The sequence below is a fragment of the Micromys minutus genome (assembly GCF_963924665.1).
Source record: "Micromys minutus genome assembly, chromosome: 3".
Lineage (NCBI taxonomy): Eukaryota > Metazoa > Chordata > Mammalia > Rodentia > Muridae > Micromys > Micromys minutus.
In genome coordinates this window covers 52757837-52776073 of record NC_137972.1, presented here as the reverse complement: position 1 = coordinate 52776073, position 18237 = coordinate 52757837, and the positions used below count along the sequence as shown (strand labels likewise).

Genomic DNA, 18237 nt, shown 5'->3' with positions numbered 1-18237 from the left:
ATGGTACATTCATGATTACAGGGCCCTTCCTGATTCTAAAATCTCTTTCCAATTATAGATTCAGGAGACCATGGCCCAGAGAAGCTAATCAGGTTTGCAAATCTCAGAAGTGCAGTATGTATTCTTGCATAAGCATCTGCTTCTTTCAACTCTTTCCCATGCTTCATCCTGGACAGAGGCTGCCGTTACCATTTGGAACATTCTTTGTATTGTGGTGGTACTTTTTCACTGACTCCAGGATGCTTACTGTCCCTGGCCCCAGTCTACTAAATGCCAGGTGCTCAATTCCCAAGCAGCATAGGAAGGAAGGAAGAAAGGAAGGAAGGAAGGAAGGAAGGAAGGAAGGAAGGGAGGAAAGAAGGCAGGCAGGCAGGCAGGCAGGCAGGCAGGCAGGCAGGCAAGCAGGCAGGAGGCAGGAAGGAAGGCAGGCAGCCTTGGATACCCAAATCTATGGGTCTCTAAATGCAAAGGTGATGTCTGGGGACTAGAAATGTAGTTCTTTATTAGCACTTCTTAGGTCACAAAATCATAATTATCAATCTTTTTACACCAATGTACAAATCCTTAGTACCAGATTTCTAAATCCTTCAGTACCAGAAGTTGTTTTAAGATCTTGACAGAAATGAGTCAAGCTTAACCCTGAACATGATGTACAATGTATACTATTTTAACAATTTAAAGAGATGACAGAGTTCACCATGACATATGAACACAGACATAGTAGTTCTTGAACTGGGTTTGCAAATTAACAGAAACAAGAGAAACAGTCACATTCCTGTTAGGAAAACAAGATTTTCTTACACATCTGCCCATTGAGAACTCTGCAAATTTCAGAACAAGCTGCCTCATGTTGTCATTAGCAAGAAAGTTTTCCTCATAATAAAAGAGACTATGCCTCTGGATATTACAGGTAATCAGATAATTTGTTCAAAATTTCTCTTGACTTTTAATTTTTCAAAAACTATTACTGTCAAGATAATCCATCTTCCTTTATGACCTTTGAGTTCAGTTTAGTCAGGGCACCTGCATGGAATATTTGCTAGGCACCAGGTACTACTCCAGGAATCAAGAACTGAACAACAACAAAAAAAAAAAAAAAAAAAAAAAAACAGGCAATGCAACCGTGCGACCCTGGCATACTTGTATAAGTTAAACTATTCCTGAGGACAAGTAAAAAGCCCAGAATTCATTAACATATGATTTCAGGTGGGGCACAAGTTATAAGAACATAAAAAAGAAAAAGAGGCTTAGGGACTGGAGTTTTATTTTAGATCAGTGGGAAAACCATTCTCCAGAAAGAACAAGCAAGAAGGCCTGTGGGTAGGCGAGGGCTAAGCTATACAAACATACCCAGGCAGTGCTGATTCGTGCAAACACCCTTAGCAATGTGACTCCAGGGTAGGGAGGGAAAGAAGGAAGATATAATGTATACATTAGATATGCATTTTACTTCCAAGTTTGTAAGAGTTGATCCCCACTAATAGTGTGACTTTTTTTTAAGCTTTTGAGTCATTTCTTTTTATGCCAAGCCCAAGGGGAAGCTGGGTGTTTTCCCTAGTAATATTGATCCAATCCATTATATCATTTCTCCACTGTTTTGAAAAGCCACTAACTTCTCCAGTGGCTTGGATCTAGTTTTCAAGATACTCTGCTCTGTCACAGGGCCCTCTCTGCTCCTGTTCAGGTCTATAATACTTAGATTTCTAAGGATGTCCATCTTACTATCCAATAGATGGTCTCTTTTGTTTGATCATTGCCGCAGAGATACCATATTTTGGTTTGCTCAAGTCTGCATCTGACCCCAGATTCTAAAGACCACTGTGCTGTACTCCATAAACTGTAAATGATAGGAAAGAGATGGCTAGTCAAAGCCTCCTGCCAGGCATGGCACATCCCTGAACTCAGGAGGCCAGATGAACCACATAAAGAGACAGTGGGAAGGGAGGGAAGGACAACTTCTAGTTTAATTCCCTTGCAACCCCCATTTCATTCCTTGCCATCCTCCCATACCTTTAGCAGGAAGTTGAAGTCTATGAAAAAAAAAAAACTATTAGGCAGCTGGACTAAATGATGTTTAAATTATTTAATCCATGTACGTGCATGTATGTGTGTACGTGTGTGCATATGCATGTGCAAGTCTAGATACCTTCATGGAGTTGAAATTGGACAACTAGGAAGAAGCATTAATAATCATCATCTTCTTCCTCCTCTTCTTCCTCTTCCCTCCTCTTGCCCCACCCTCCTCTTCCTCCTCCTGCTTCTCTTTATGAAGTGGGGTTGGAAGGGACTGATCTGGCTCCAGCAAGATTTGTAAGAATAGGATTACTAAAAACTTCCTTTTCTGAGACAAGTCTATTTTTTCTCCCCTTTGAATGTGAATCTATTATATGACCTTAATTAAAAGGCCAAAAGGTCAAATGTTTTTTCCACAAATAACTCTCTGCCCATTACTAGTTCATTTCCTATGCAGTTGCCTGGCAAGGCTATAAAAAGACATTAAAAGAAGATGAATGGACTCTATAGGGTGACCCAGGGTGGGTCAAACAATTCAGATCTCATCAATATGGGTTGCAAATTCCATCGCAGAATTCCATCACAGGAAGCAGCTTCAACAACCCTTTCCTGTTGCAAGTCCTCAATTGTGCCTTAAAAAAAGGTCAAGTGGGTTCCTCACAAAATTATCCTAAAGTCAAGGCCCAGATATTCTATGTGGCCACATGGCTTTGCAAATGACACATTTAGAAAGCCATGTACTGGAGACTGGAGGAATGCCTCAGTGGTTAAGAGCACTGGCTACTATCACCAAGGACCTGGCTTTGGTACATAGCATCCTCACGGTGGCTAATGACTCTTTAACTACAGTTCCGGGAATCCTATATCATCATTTGGTTCAATGGGCACTATGCACATATATGGTGCACATACATACATGCAGGCAAAAGACCCATATACATAAATTATCCTTTTTTTTTTTTAAAGAAAACCATTATTGGGCAGGATACTTAAAAAGGAAATCACAAATTTTTTTGAATGGCTTAATATTGTGATATTAATACAGAGATTCCTAAAAGATAAATGAACTTGATGTGTGTGCCCTTACTTTAAAAAAAAATATGATCTTTGCAGATGTAATTATGAATCTTGAGATGAGATCATTCTGGATTAAGGTGGTTCTCAATCCAAAAATAAATCCTTAGCCGACACATCAGGCAGGAAGAAAGCCAGGTGATGATGGAGTGGAGATGGTGAATCCACAATCTCGGAGCACAAAGAGTGGGCTAGGAGCCACCAGGTGCTAGGAGAGGCAGCAACCAGGTTTTCCCGGGGAGAACACACTCTGCTCATACATGATTCTGGACCTTTCTAACCTCAGAAGTCTCAGGAGCCTCTGTTGCTTTAAGGCAGTCATTTGGGAATCCATTTCCTTCAGCTCTAGGGAAGTAATCCGACTATGTGAAACTACACACAAAGGAAACAGATTAGAAGAAAATCATACCTAACAGCTAGAACTACACATTTAGAGGTGATAGAGTTACACTTTCTTTTCTTATTCATAAATCACCTAACTTTGCTGAATCTTCAAATTGTCTAAACAACACACTAGCTATCTGGCATTTCAGCTAATTAAAGGGATGATTTAAATGCTTTTATCTACTAAATTAAAAAACAATTTAAATATCATATTGGTTACCTTTCTTGTCAATGTGACAGAAACATCTGACAGAAGCTATTTAAAGGGAGATGGGTTTGCTTTGCTCAATTTACAGGGGGCAGTCTATGGTGGCAGAGCAGAGTCTGCTCTATTTGTGGCAGTAGGGGCTTGTGGTGGAGCTTGTTCATATCTTGACAGATTAAGAATAAAAAGGAACCAAACACGGGGCTGAGGTTTCTCAAGACCCATACCCAGACACATCATCCAAGAATTCAAAAACCTCCTCAACAAATAGCACATTAGGAGGCTCATTTAATTACCCGAGACTGTAGGGAATATTTTCATATTTAAACTATAACAATAACCCCCAATGTCAGGAAACATCTATTTTGTTCTTCCACCCCCAGAACCCAAAAAATCATCACTGTGTCCTTTTCTAGGACTACTAGTATTCCAAGGCCAGGAGAAAGCAGGCATTTCCAAGTTCAGATATTGCCTCCAATGTTTGGATTCATAACGATTAAAAGGAGCCTGGCATGGAGATTTCTAAACAACTCAACAAGTTGTTGGAGGAGCTTCAAAAGCCAAGTCATCAAAGATACAGATGAGAAAGAAAAACTCTGGGTGTCTGACTGTAAAGGCTTTGTAAATTATGTCATTGAGGCAATGTTATAGAGCTACTGAAACAGAGAAAACACTTGCATTCTTTTAATAAATTCCCCCGAGGCCTAACTCTTCAACATTTGAAGTTGGAGCATGCTTTTCAATGCTATATGTACACACAACCAGTCATTTCCTAAGCATGGGCAAGTCAGTCCTATACCATCTCATACTCAAACATAAGATCTCATAGTGGCCACATTAAAACCGTTCACTGTCCACATGTGATCACATTGGCTTTGCCAGTGAGACACCTAGATTTCCGAAGTGACAGGACACACATTCAAAACCCCGAACCCAAAGACTGAAAATTGTTACATGACATAGCATTATGCTTGCTTCAGCCTGGACACAGAAGGCGTACTATGAACTCTCTCCTTTGACCACCTTTGTGGGGATTTCCTTCAGGAAACATGCAAATGGTTGTGACCTTTCTTGATTTTTATGCATATGATTTAGGGTGTGTATGCTATGTCACACATACCTGTGGTGGTCAAAGGCCAACCTACAGTGTTAGTCCTTGTCTTCCATTTTGTTTAGGGGCAGGGTCTCTTGTTAAAACAGCTCTGTGGAACCTAGTCGAGAAATTCTCCTGCCTCTACCTCTCATCTCAACATAGGTGTGCTGGGATTACAGGTCCTAGCTACTATCTCCAGCCTTTACATGAGTTCTAAGGATCTTCATTTTTCTATGGCAAGACGTTTATGCACTAAACTATCTCCCTAGGCCACAATGATCTTTCTAAAGATCTTTCTAAAGACTTCCTTCTCAGACTTCCAGTTTGCCCAACTAAAATCCCAAGCTATTAAGTCGAACGAAGCCCTAGCTTTAACACACACACAAATCTGGTCAAGTTACAATTTCCTTTCTATGGAGCTGGGAATCTTGGAGGCATCTTTCAGAGGCCCTACCACATAATCACCATCTCCTCCAATTTGATAGGAGTTTCATGTGAAAGGCCCCAGCCTCAAATGCACAGCTAACCCAGGGGTCTTCATTTATAGACAGGAAGCAGATTCCACTCCTAAGATACTGAAAGCAGAAGCCTGCTTACTTCACAGTACAGTTTCATATTTAGACTCTGAAACCAAAACACTTTAACTAAACAAGTCTTGGTTGAACAACTTGGTATCTTGAACCCGAAAGACCCATGACTTGTCTGAGTGAACTCGACTCTGCTAACCTGCTATACATCCTTTCCATGTTACCTTATGTTTGAAAAAATGGAAGGTCAAAGATACATCTCAGAAAACTGCTTAAGTATGACATGAAGTGACATATAAGGCACCAGGCACACAAAATTCCATAACATCCGTCCCTTCCCCACACCATCCCAGGCACAGAGGACTTTGTTGCCTAGATGTCTTGGTTTGCGTGGCTGTCCCTACCAAAGAGTGACTTAATATTCCTAGCATCCTTCTAGCCATCCGTGGACATGGTATCTATTAAATCTGTAGTTGTAAAATCAGCTGTTTGGTGACACTAGCCATCAGTGTGTCAAGCGAGGCAGAGCAAGTGCGAGAGTAGAGGGGACAGTAGGGACTGTGCCTGCCAGACACATATGCTTCGTCTGAAAGGGAAGAACTGTAGGGGGCTAGTTGTCACATATTTTCAGTTATCCCGAGAAAGCAAACATTTGTATTTGTTCCCAAATCAAATGTCAACTAATTCAAGATTTAAATCTTGCATAATGCTAACAAGATATAAACAGAGGTCTTGCTTTAAGAGGTTTCAGTACCTGATCTCTGGTTCAGACACTAAATAAACACTCTTCCTTTTTATGCCACGCAACAGAGATCTTTGGATTAAGGACTAGTGCTCACATAAATAGAAATGCTTAGAAAGGTCGGAGAGCCACCGACCTTATTGGCTATTATTAAGCAGGCCAGGGAGAAACAGACTGTGTATTCTATACAGTATAGCCTTCATAGTGCAGCTGGTGAGACGAGAAGCCCCTCCAGGCTGTGTGGAAGTTGCCTTCCTCTTCGCCTTTGCAAACTGTCTTTATGAACACCGCATACGCACTCCACTCGGGTGGACGTCAGGAGGGGTGTAGAGTCCAGATCTACCAAAGCCATTTCACGTGATATGCATATCCCCCTGCCTCCACCCTACCCTTCCATGAGATCTCATTCTGTTAATATCATTTAAGCTTCCTCTTGGAGCCCTACACTGTCTCTCTGATTATAAGAGGAGAACCATCACTCTCACTGAGACTGATAGGCTTCAGTTCCTGACAAAGTGGCTTTTAAAAAATCTATCTCATAATTTGCCATTTCTAGTGCCTTGAACCCACAATGTCTCTGTCTTCATACATCCACTGACTCTTCATGAAACCTGCGATCTCATAGAGCACGGTGCCACTGGGGGCATGTGTTTCAACCCATCACTTCTACAACCACCTCACCAGACAAACCGTATCGCCTTCATTTCACTCAGAAAACCAAGCTCAGAAGGGTTACATCACTTGGTTGGTGCTGCTGCCCAGCCTCAGAACCAGAACCAGGGCAACTCTTTTACGGGGTTGCCCGCACTTGCTGCAAAAGCATGAGGACCTGGGTTATATCCACAGAAACCAAGTGAAAAGATAGGTGAGGTGGTATACACTTCTGCAGTCTGTGCTGGGGATACGTAAGCAGGGGACCCCCTGGGATTCACTAGACACCCAGCCCAGTGAGATCAGCAAGCCCCAGGTCCCAGTGAAAGGCACTGTCTAAAAAACTAAGGCGAAGGCTCCTGTGGAGTGACATCTGAGTTAAGCCCTACCCTCCCTCCACACACATGCCCTTGGTCAGACAGACAGCATTCCAACAATCAGCCTTCAAAACTTGCCCCTTTAGCCACTCTACTGAAATGCTCCAGCGTAAGTTTTTCTGAGCCTCAAAGAAACAGTCATGACACTAGCTGGAAACAGTCTCCGGCTGCCCCCAGAGACTGTACCTATTGCTGTCCTATATGTAGGTAGATAGAAAACCTTTCATCTCAAGAAGCTGGGGGATCTGGGAGCGATTCCCAGAAGGCAATGCTCCCTCTCTCCACAGGGAAATCCCTCTGGGGTACTCATTAACAGCAAGGTTAAAGGGTAACCTTTGAGCCTACAGAACCAAAAGACAATAAAATAGCAAACTTATTTGCTTCTCCGTCCCCCTGCTGATGGAAACCGCAGAGATATGGGGTGAGTGACGCTGCCCAACAGAGCGTGAGCATCACGTGCAGGATTTAAGGCAAATTAAAATATACAGTGGAAAATAGGTGACTGACAGTGATGTTCTGTTTCTCACTACTCGTCAGACACAAACTGTCACTTGGGGCAATTAAGCAAGGATTAATTACCAGGTTGCCATACAAGCTGAGATGTCTCAACATCACAGCCCAAGGAGTGGATATTCTTGGGTTTTTAAGGGAATTAGGATGGGAATTGCAGGACAATACGACAAGTGTGTGTTTGTTTTTTAATTTTCATGTCTATATCCTCGGATCTAGCAGTTCGAGTTCTGTGGCAGAAATATAGAACTGGGCAAAGAGGCTCAGCATGGTGGTAGGGCAAGAGTATTCAGTAAGAAACAGCGAAAAACAAAACAAAAACCAATGCATGCTGAAAGCTAAGAAATGTATTAGATCTTTATGCCCTATATAAAATAATGTGGAAAATATCTACAGATTATTTCAAAGTATGGAAAAAAGCAAGCTCTAAATGATATAACATGAAGAATATATCTTTTCTATATAAATGTTAGTAAAGATGACATGACTGAATCTGAGAAATAGAGACTAAACCATAATTAATATGTATCTCACGCTTGGCAGTTATAAGACTGGCTCTAAACGGTCCAAGTCATAACCACTTTCAGCAGGACATAAGGCCTGCCTTATAACTCACTGCATAACCTCAGATGTCACCAAAAGAATGGGTGGGCTTGGCTGCCAGTGAAGTTTTATTTACAGACTTCTAAAATGGAACTTTCATATAATTTTATGTGGCATAAAGTATTTTCTTTCTCTTTCTGACCATTTAAAAACATGAAAACCATCTTAGCAAGCAGGCAGGAAACAGGTAGCAGGCTTTGTTCCACAGCTAGTTTCCTCCTCTCTGGAACGATGTACGTGTGTGTGTGTGTGTGTGTGTGTGTGTGTGTGTGTGTGCACATGTACACACAATTCATTTCATAATACCAGTATCTATTTCCAAATAAGAGATGACATATACCGAGGTGGACATTTTCTCATGAGAAACCCCCATTAAAGGACTCAACTTCTAACTACATCTAACAGTGCCCTTCTTAGTCCAGGATGGCAGAAGATCCCAGGTATAAGTGTCTAAGCCTGTTCCTGTCTGTCCCTGTCTGTCTGTGTGTATGCATGTGTGTGCATGTGTGTGATTCATACACATTCATAGCACACATTTGCATATGTGCTTTCCCTTTCCTTAGCAAATTTATTGATTGAGACAGCACAATAGGTGGGAAACTATTTCATAGCCAAATAACAATCCACTAAAAACCAAGCCAGCATCACCCCAAACTGTGGCTGTAGTTAGCAGCCCAGAGTCACCAAGGCAACTAAGAAAGGTTGCTTTTCAAGACACAGGCATGGCTGCCCCCTGAGGGCAATACCTCTGGAGCAACCTTGGTCCAGCCAAAGCATGTGCCTGGAAAGGCCTCCCTTACCCAGAGACTAACTGTTCTACATAATTATAATGGGCTCACCAAGTCTAGCCCGGCTGTGGGCTTCCCCTGTCAGCTGCTCGTGAAAATGGGACTCTAGGAGGCTGTTGTAAAAGTCTACCTCTTCCTGCTCCAATTGAACCTACATGTATACATAAAGTTGCAATGTTAAAGAGATTACAAGGGGGCTTAGAGGCCCCTGGAGGGTCATTGAGCTGGCCTTGCAAACCCTTGACAGCCCTTTAGAACGAGTTTTGTTCTGTGCCCTGCTTCTCTGGCTGCTTTTATTTTTACCTCTGTTCTCAACTAGGTTGGCAGGAAATGTCTCCTTATGGCTGTGACTCCAGAAGTTCTCAGACTCCTCGTTTCTAAACTAAGTATGCATGTTCTCTAAATAGTAAGTAATCCAGTCTAGAGGCCGGCACCCATTTTCTATGGAGTTGGGTGTTAGATAATTTGGGCTATATGGGCTATGGTCTCATCTGCAACTATCCAACCCACCGCTATCACAACAAACAAGATGAAATGTCAAAAAACAAGCCAGGCTTTGTTTAATAATTTCATATGTAAACATGGAAATTTGAACTTCAGATTACTTCCCTAAAGTATGAACTGTAATTCTTTTAATTTCCTCCTTGCTCTTTAAGATTCAAAAATTCAGTTTTGATTTGAGACCATACAAAAGACCTGAAGATTTGGTCAAGAGGAGAGGTCAGAATTTGTGAGCCACAGTCTCAATGTGTGCAGTACTTGGTGTGGTTCCTGGAGCAGCGCACATAGCATTTTGGAACCTTTCACGAGGACAAACTCTTGGGTCCTATCTAAAATCAAGAGAACCAGAATCTGAGTTTGAGCAAAATCTCTAAGCAACTTATAAGCAGATAAAATCTGAGAGGCCTCACTCCATAGGAAAAATGCTTATAGTCAGACAGATTTGGATGATCATTGGCTAGCTGGATGTGAAAATCCAGGCATTCTGCTTGAGTTCTCTGGGACTCTCACTTAAAAAAAAGGGGGGGGGAACAGTTACATTCATATCCAAGAGCTGCCAAGCCTGAGAGACAGGACACAAAGCACTTGTCTGGTTGTCACTGTTTTCCACAGTATTAGAGCATCTTAGTGTTTCCAAAACTTTACTGGCAGAGATGAGAGCACTCACTTTGGATTTCTAGTACTGAACAGGTAACCTGGATACTCAAAGAGGTCCTGAACGAACCAGAATTCGGGTCACTAAGGTAGGTCAGAGGTCAGTCCCATGTAAAGGGAAATGATTCAAGAGCCACCTGTTACTGCCAAGAAAGAAAAATGGACTGCCAGTATCACATAGTTAAGATTTTTTTCCCTAGAAAAGCCAGACAGTTGAACTTAATATAGGGGCCTTGCTTGTTCAATATGGCATGCCAAGGAAACAGACCTCACGAACTGCTGGGTGACTCAGGCTTCGGTTGTGACCACTGCTTTATACTACGTCACAAGAGACAGGTAAGTCTCTGGTGATGAGTATGACTCACAGTGGCCTTAACTAAGTGATATAGTAACTGGGAGCTTTGATTTCTTTATCAATAAAATAACTACACCTAGCTCACAAGGATTGGCACTCTTGTGTGTTACACACAGGAGTCTGACACCACCAGTCAGTTTGTCCTGTCATTGACTGTGTTCCGTGACAGACACATGATACTGTTGTCATTAGTGCCCAGGTACGTAAAGATCAAGCCACTATGCAAACCTTCCTGCCCCGGCCCCAGACTAGATGCAAACACGCAAGTATAATTGGCCCCCAGTAGCCCTCTTATAGCAGATGCACTAAGTACCGAGTCATGGTCCACGAAGCTGTCTTCACCTTCCTCCTTAGCATCCTTCTTTCTGCAGCCTGGGAGCTATGGGGTTTTCCACTAAGCTGCCATGAGATGATGCTTCCCCTCCACTAGGTCAGCCATAGTGAGTAGAGGCCACCTATGCTTCCAGCTGCTCCATACAAAGTGCAACAACCGTGGGTCCTGTTTTCCAAGATCCATAACCCCTTATTTTTAATAGAAATCCTAAAAATATCCACATTTACTGGCTAAAGGAAAACAGAACAATAAAATGGGCGTGTACCACCACTCAGAAAAGTCCTTGTGATAAAATACAGTCATTTTAATAAGCTGCACACTTGTACAAATGTCTTGGTTAAGACCCAACATGAGAATAATTCTGCCATTCATTCTGCAAGGTGCCTCTTGATGTTAATGTAGTCAGGCAGTCAGGTGCCTCGCTCCAGTTCAAGATAGACTCAGCAGGCCAGGGGATGGGATGCAGACTACTTTCCTAACAAGCTTCCAGGAGCTGAAATGTTCATTTCCTTACCACAATCGTCAAAAGTCTCCTCCCTTTCCTCATTTACATCTCCACCCAGGTGTCATCTCCTCAGAGACTTGGCATGAGCCAGCTTTTATCTAGGGTTTAATTATTTGTGGAATGGGGCCGGATCCTGATTGCCTGTCTCTTGCTGAGTCCCCACCAACAAAACACATGGCATACAACAACCATTCAAATGTTTGTGCTGTGGAATCTTCCAGTTAGACAGAAAGGGAGCTCAAGTCCTTTTCCCGAGGTCACAGACCTAGTCAAAGGACAGATGCCAGCTAAGTTCTGGGTGTACCTCAAAGCCCCAGGTCTGAGCACTGAGCCAGAAGGAAGCAGCTTTTCTCTGGGCTTCCTTCCTAGAACTCACAGCCCTTTGTGCTAGGAGGCAATGCCTTATTTCTATCTTACTCTGAAGAGGTGCCCATGTGGGCACTGGGATGTTGGAGCATCAGGCTGGACATACCCAGCCAAGTGACTGAGGTCATAAGGGAAGCTCCTGGGTTTTGTTGTTGTTGTTGTTGTTGTTGTTGTTGTGTAATGGCTAATTTTCAGCGTCAAGTTGCTCGGACTTAGAATCCCCTGGGCAGTGTATCTCTAGGTTTGTTTATGAGATTGTTTCCAGAAAAGTATAACTGAGGAGGAAAGATCCACACTAAATATGATAGACACCATCCCAAAGACCAGAGGACCAGCATCCATCTCTGCTTCCTGACTTTGGTACAGTGTGACTAGCTGATTCCAGCTTCTGCCCTCACGTCCTTCCCAGAGCAATAGACTACTACTGTTGGAATTAATGTTCTAAGAAGCCCATATAAAAGACACATAATCCAGATAGTTTACTCATAAGACAAATGCCTAGGTTGGGCAGATCTAGGGCTATTGTAACTTCTTCCCCAGCTGTAAAGTCCCTTGTTACTTATGTTTCTCCTGGCCACATGATTCTGGTCTATGGCAGCTTCTTCCAGTCTATCCTCTTCTCTCCCCTACACCTGCAACCTCCTCTTGAACTTCCGGTCCCACCTTCCTCCCTCCACTGCCCCAGCCACAGGCGCTAGCCTTTCCTTAGCTAGTTAAACTGGGGAGAAGGTTCACATGGCATCACTTCCAAAGAGCTGCTACTTGGGGGCAACCACACCTTGAGGAACCAGTTTTAGCTATGGGATACAGCAGCAGCAGACCAGACCACTGCTGATTACCCTCAAACTACAATCAAAATAAACCATTCCTTCCTTCAGTTACTTTGGTCGTACAGCTTTCATAGTAGTGAGACTTGGAATCTGGGGAAATCTGTGTGCTCTCCTTGTGTCAGAGCGAAAGCAAGCTCTGACACTCCAGCCCTGCTTCATCCCCAGGCATTGGTGTCTACTAAAGGACTTAGGGCTCCCCAGTAAAAGACGGTAACAGGACCATTTAAAAGAAGACCGCAGGGATTACCAGAACCCCACAAATGATCAGGCAGAAGGTCACCCAAGCTGCTTCCTGTCCAGTGATGGGAGGAAACACCATAAAAACCCTATTCAGGGCACAAAGGGAAGCCTTTTTGCTGGTGCTCTTGGGGGAAATTGCTTCCATGTGAAAAATCCCTCGGTTTGATGAAAAGGTCTCTTTTCCTTCATGGGCTGAAAATAAAACCCTTGTTTTCCCACCACAAAATCAGCTGGGTTAAAATGATGTAAAGTTCTAAGAAGCTATGATCATGAAGGTCAAAGCAGCCCTGGTCATCCAACATCCTCAAATAAGTGAGTTATATCTCCTCCTGAGCAGCCCTCAAGAGGAAACTGGAACCAACAAAATTAGTGCACATTTACTCTGGGTCTGGAAATAAACAATCCATTCAACACCACACTTAGACCCAGGTAAGTGCCCTTGCCACTCCTAACAGTAGAAAAATTGGGAAGTGTAGTCTTAGGGACTGAGCATTCAGAGGTCACACAGCTGAACAAAATAAGGTTCAAGCTATAAACCCTCACTGAGCCACTCGCCAACTGGCCTCTGGCCCAAAGGTGATCCAAAGGCAAAGGAAGAGAGGGAGACTGCAAGTCACCTGCCCTGCTCATCACTTCCACTGTGTTGCCAGAGGGACCAAGAGAAGCCATGAGCAATTCTATCACACTGGATGTAGCTTACAAAAAGGTATCAATATCCACGCCCATGTACAAGCCACTTTCATACCCGAGACACCAGAGCATAGCCCCCGGAAGACAGTGCTGACACTGTGCCTATGTCTCCCATCACATATTTACAATGCTGCCTCCCTGGACTCTGCCTCGCTAGTCATTAAATGCTTGAAAGCCCCAAGTCTGTGCTCATTGCCCTGAAACAAAGGCAGAGAGCCTGCCGGGCTCCTCTGAGGTGAAAACAAAAGCACTTGGTCTCTGGAGAAACCAGCTGGGGGTTTCCTTAGCATGGGATGCCCAGCATGTGCCACCTTTGTAGGAAAGGTGGTGGTGGTGATAGGGCTTAGGGGGTAGAGATCACAGATAACTTTCCTCCACTGTATCCAAAACTGTCTTCTTCAAAGGACCCTGTGAGTGGTAGGAAGGATGCTTTAACCCAAGAATGGTCAACTGTACCCACTTTTTCCTTTTCATAAAGATGGCAGGGAGTCGAGAACTCACCTTTATATCACCAGCAGAGTCTGTATACCCACACCCCAACTTTCCTACCAGTCAGATGCAGTGGAAGGGTACTGGGATCCCTCCACTCCCAAACAAAATCATTGCAAGCCAGCTGAGGCTGCCTGAAAAATCAACATTCGAGGCACATTAATAAGAAACATCTGGCCACGGGAAGAGGGTTGACACAGCACAGGCAGGCAGTGGTGGATTTGTGGTTGGGACCCAGAGTTTCGAGGGCTGAACTGAGAACACAGTTGGAAAACACCAGTTAGTCTAGGCAGTCCTCCACCCACTGCACCCCGATGCCTGGCAACACCACCATGCTCCAGGTTGGAAATGTTTGGGGCTGAGTTACCTAGAGACTTCCCACTTGAAGCTCTGGCATCAGGAAAATGCATCTCCTGAGTCCTCCAGTGTCTGGCCACTACTTCCACCTTCAATATTTGTAGCAGATGTAGCTAGGCTCTTAAAGGAACAGTGTTTGCATTCTTTCCATGTGACTTACAGGATAGACTTAAAGGGGGAAAGCGTATTTATTCCCCTCCCCATGGTGCTGTGTGTTTAAGACCATCCTACCTCCATTTATGCAAGGCGAACCCAGGACACTGGTCACCACAGGCGTTACATGGTTGGCCTCTCTCAATCCGACCCAGTCCGGTCAACTTCAAAACAAAAAGCAACAGAAGCATGTCCACCATCAGGGCTCCCTTCAAAGCCCCACTTGTATCCTAGGCAGGAAGGCCTGCCCCTCCCACCCTGCCTCTGTAATTGGACTCAACTGTTTTCTGATGTTGGGGACTTGGGTCCAGATTCTCCCACCTGGAGAAGGGCATGGGCTCCCAGGTGGGCTGTCTACAGAGAGCACGGGCACCAAATCACCAAGAAATGGCTTGGCTGGGGCTTTGTCTCCCCCAGACACCTTGGTCACCGGTTTCTAAGAAACAAAAGCAAGACCTTTTGGTTCCCTGGAGTTGCAGGGACCACCTGGTGGCTGCCCTGGAGTAAGCTAGGGCTCCTAGGAAGAGGGTAGCTGGGATGCCCAAAAGCCAGTCCCCGGTCCTATCTCCGTGGTAGGGTTCCCATTTTCCTTAAGGGGAAAAGAAAAAGGTTCACCCCCGGTGCCCCGAACTATGGCATTTAGGGTCCAGGTCCCTGGTGGTACTGTCGCCCGGCCTGGGGTAGGGCCCAGCCCCTCGCGCGCCCGCGGGGCCAGCTTACCTGGGGCCACAGGTGCGCGGCCGCGGGGCGGAGAGGGGCTGGGCCCGGGCGCTGGCTGCAGGCGGTGGGGACCGGGAGGGCGGCTCCGCTCGGGTGGAGGACACTCACCGAGCGGCGGGACAGTCTTTTCCGCGAGCTCCGGCTGAACATGGCCGGGCGCTTTCCAAACGCAGCGCTGTCGGTTGAATGTGTCCGCGCTGCAGCCACCGGGAGGGCGGGTGGCCTGGGCCGGTGCGGTAGTCAGCCGGGCGGTCTCCGCCTAGCTGTCCCGCCTGGTTCGGGAGAGCACGTTTCCCCTCCTCCCTTCCCTCTGCAGCTTGCTCCCCGCCTTCTGGTCCCTCCCCTCTCCGTGAGCTCCCCGCCCTCCCCCAGCCAGTCCCATCCTCTCTGGCACCAGCTGAGGCCACTTTCTCTTTTCTCCTGCTTCCTTGCCCTCTGGGGAGAACTCTTTGGCTGGCCCAGCCCCTAAAAGCTCTTCCGCTCACTCTGGTCCCTGAAGTTAGGGAGAGGGGGACACTTCACAGATGTCGGGCTAAGATGCAAAGAAGAGAGATTTTTCACGTTAAACTTAAATATTTAAACTCTTCTTGCACCATGTATTAATGATCTCTCAAATTTTGTTAAACTCGTATGTCTTATCAAGATGTGTCTAATATAAATGTATGCATATAAATGTATGTATATGTACACGTATATAAAAATGCATATATATGTAGATAGGTAGGCAGACAGTTAGATGAGTTAGATAAATGGGGGGTGGGGGTGTCTCACCATGTAGCTATGTAGAACACACTGGCTGTAAACCTACAATATTGACCTGCCTCTGGCATCTGAATACTGGGATTAAAGTCATGTACCACCATTACCTGCCCTTTTATCAAGCCTTTTTAAAAAGATGTAACAGAAGCCTTTATCTTCTAGCAGGGTTGAAGGATGAGTCAGGACTTGTGCAGTGGTTGTGATGGGCACAAACTCGGGGCTGATAGAAGATTAGGGATGGAAAACAAGGATGCCATTCTAAGAGGCACAGGCAACACTGTCCACTAGTCATTGATACTTCAGCTCAAATAACACCTGCCCTGAACTCTCTCCACCACCCACTGTGCCAGCTCTTACACATTTGTGACATACAAAGCACATGTTGACATCTGTTCTCAGCGAAACCCAAATGACAGAAGGGCCTTGTCTTCTTCACTTTAGCACTTACGCAGGCTTGCACACTCTGGATATTCCTGTAAGTCAAAAACCAGGCAATTTGTCATCACTGGGGGAAAAAAAGATGATCATCTTCTGGCTTAGTATTTTATATATGGGACATTAAAGTTGAATAAAGAGAAACCATCTCCACCTGAGATAACACATTGGGGGGGGGGGTCAAGATACCCATCTATCAAAGTCAAAGGACTAGCCAGATGCAGCTCAAACACCCCTTCTTCATCAGAACAAGCTGTCTATCTTCACCAACAAGACAACACAATTAGTTTGGTTCTAAGGGGAGGCATGTAAGGCCTTTGCCTCAGGAGCAAAATTTACAGAGAATAAATTCAGCAATTAAAACAAATATTTATATACCATGATCAAAGAATCAAAATCAATACCAGATATATCAGCTGAATCCTGCCTTATCCTGCCTAGCCTCTCCTAGCTCACCAATGTCCAAGCCCTTAAAAATGCTCTGAGACCCAGAGGGCTATGGCGAGAGTTTAGTTGGTGGCAAGCTTGCTCTGCAGGAATGAAGCCTGCATTTGATACTCAGAACCCACATTTAAAAACAGCAAGAAAACAAAAGCCAGGCATGGTGGAATACACATGTGAACTCAGGGCTCAGGATGTGGAAACAAGATCTTTGGGGTTCAATGTTCAGCCGTTCTAACCTACTTGGTGAGCTACAGACCCATGAAAAGCTCCATGTCAAAACAAAACAACACCCCTAACAACAACAAAGTGGATAACTGAGAGAGCAGAGCACCTGCACACATTTGAACATGCAGACAATGTACACGCAAAACGTTCAGAACTTCAGACACTGCCCACTATCACATTTGGTGGTCATTGTAGAGATTAAGTCACTGGGTGTGGAGTAATGTATCTTCTGAACATAACAGAACCAATGCGCAGAAGAGACAGACAGCTGCCTGATCTCCCAACCCCTAACTGAGGAGCTACTGACATTTGGTGGCATCCAGGGCTGGGGAGGGGTAGTCAATTTTCTTTAAGGATATGTTCTCTGGTAGACCTACCAGGATCCCGCAGATGACCCTCATACCTGTGAGTCATATATGAGGAACACAAAGAAGGATGGGGTGAGCAGGCAGGCAGATATTAAATCCTCGAGGAAACAAACATTTTATCGAATAAATATAAGTCACAAGTGTCAGCTTTTTGGCAGAGGGAGGGTCAGGGTAGTATCATAATGGAAATTTCTAAAGGCAGGATGCTCACTGGACCCTCGCGGAAGAGTTACTGCACACTCTTGTCTGCATAAGGTCATGAGGAACAGCACTGATGTTGTAATTATGATTGGTGCCTACACATATTTTAATTGTTAACCTTTTTAGGGCAACACAGTAAAAGCATCAGTGCTGTGTGAGTTTCCAGGAGATGGACAGCAGATGTCCAGAGGAAATAAAACCTGCTATTTATTCCCCAAAAGGAGCTACAGGAACCACTGTCCGGTGCCCTGTCCCAAGTCTTGCTCATAGATAGATATGGCTGGCAAAGAATGAGCAATGATGACATTCTCGAGAATATGAGTCTATGAAACGTTTGTTGTTTAGACAAGAGGAGATACAAGAATGATGTGAGTGAACTTCATGAGTTATCAGAATAAGTCACATTGTTACATAGTAGTTTCCTCAAGATTAAAACCTTCCATCTGGAGGAAATTAACATTAAGATGTTAAAAAGGAGATGTCTAAATGGAGGTGACACAGTGTATCTTTCAGGGAAGCTAATGAAGTAAACAACTCAAAGAGTTTAGGAAGTCCCTGAAACTGACTAGATTCACTGGGCTTCTCTTCCCCACGTATACATAAACAATAATGACTGCTGGGAAATGCTCTTAGACAAGCTGAGC

General features: G+C 44.5%; 1 protein-coding gene across 2 annotated transcripts in view; it reads right to left on the bottom strand.

Annotated features, from left to right (window-relative positions):
• The window catches only part of PRICKLE2 (prickle planar cell polarity protein 2), a gene marked incomplete at both ends in the record, with an annotated part of 317401 nt that extends 302090 nt beyond the window's left edge, over positions 1 to 15311 (bottom strand). The window contains 2 exons of one of the 2 annotated variants that reach the window (XM_080914845.1): positions 14520 to 14605; positions 15162 to 15311. In XM_080914845.1, the coding sequence (XP_080770971.1) occupies positions 14520 to 14605; positions 15162 to 15311 (236 nt within the window). The remainder of the gene's footprint in view (positions 1 to 14519; positions 14606 to 15161) is intronic. The other variant, XM_080914846.1, reaches the window with a different exon arrangement.
• Between the last annotated feature and the right edge of the window lie 2926 nt (positions 15312 to 18237).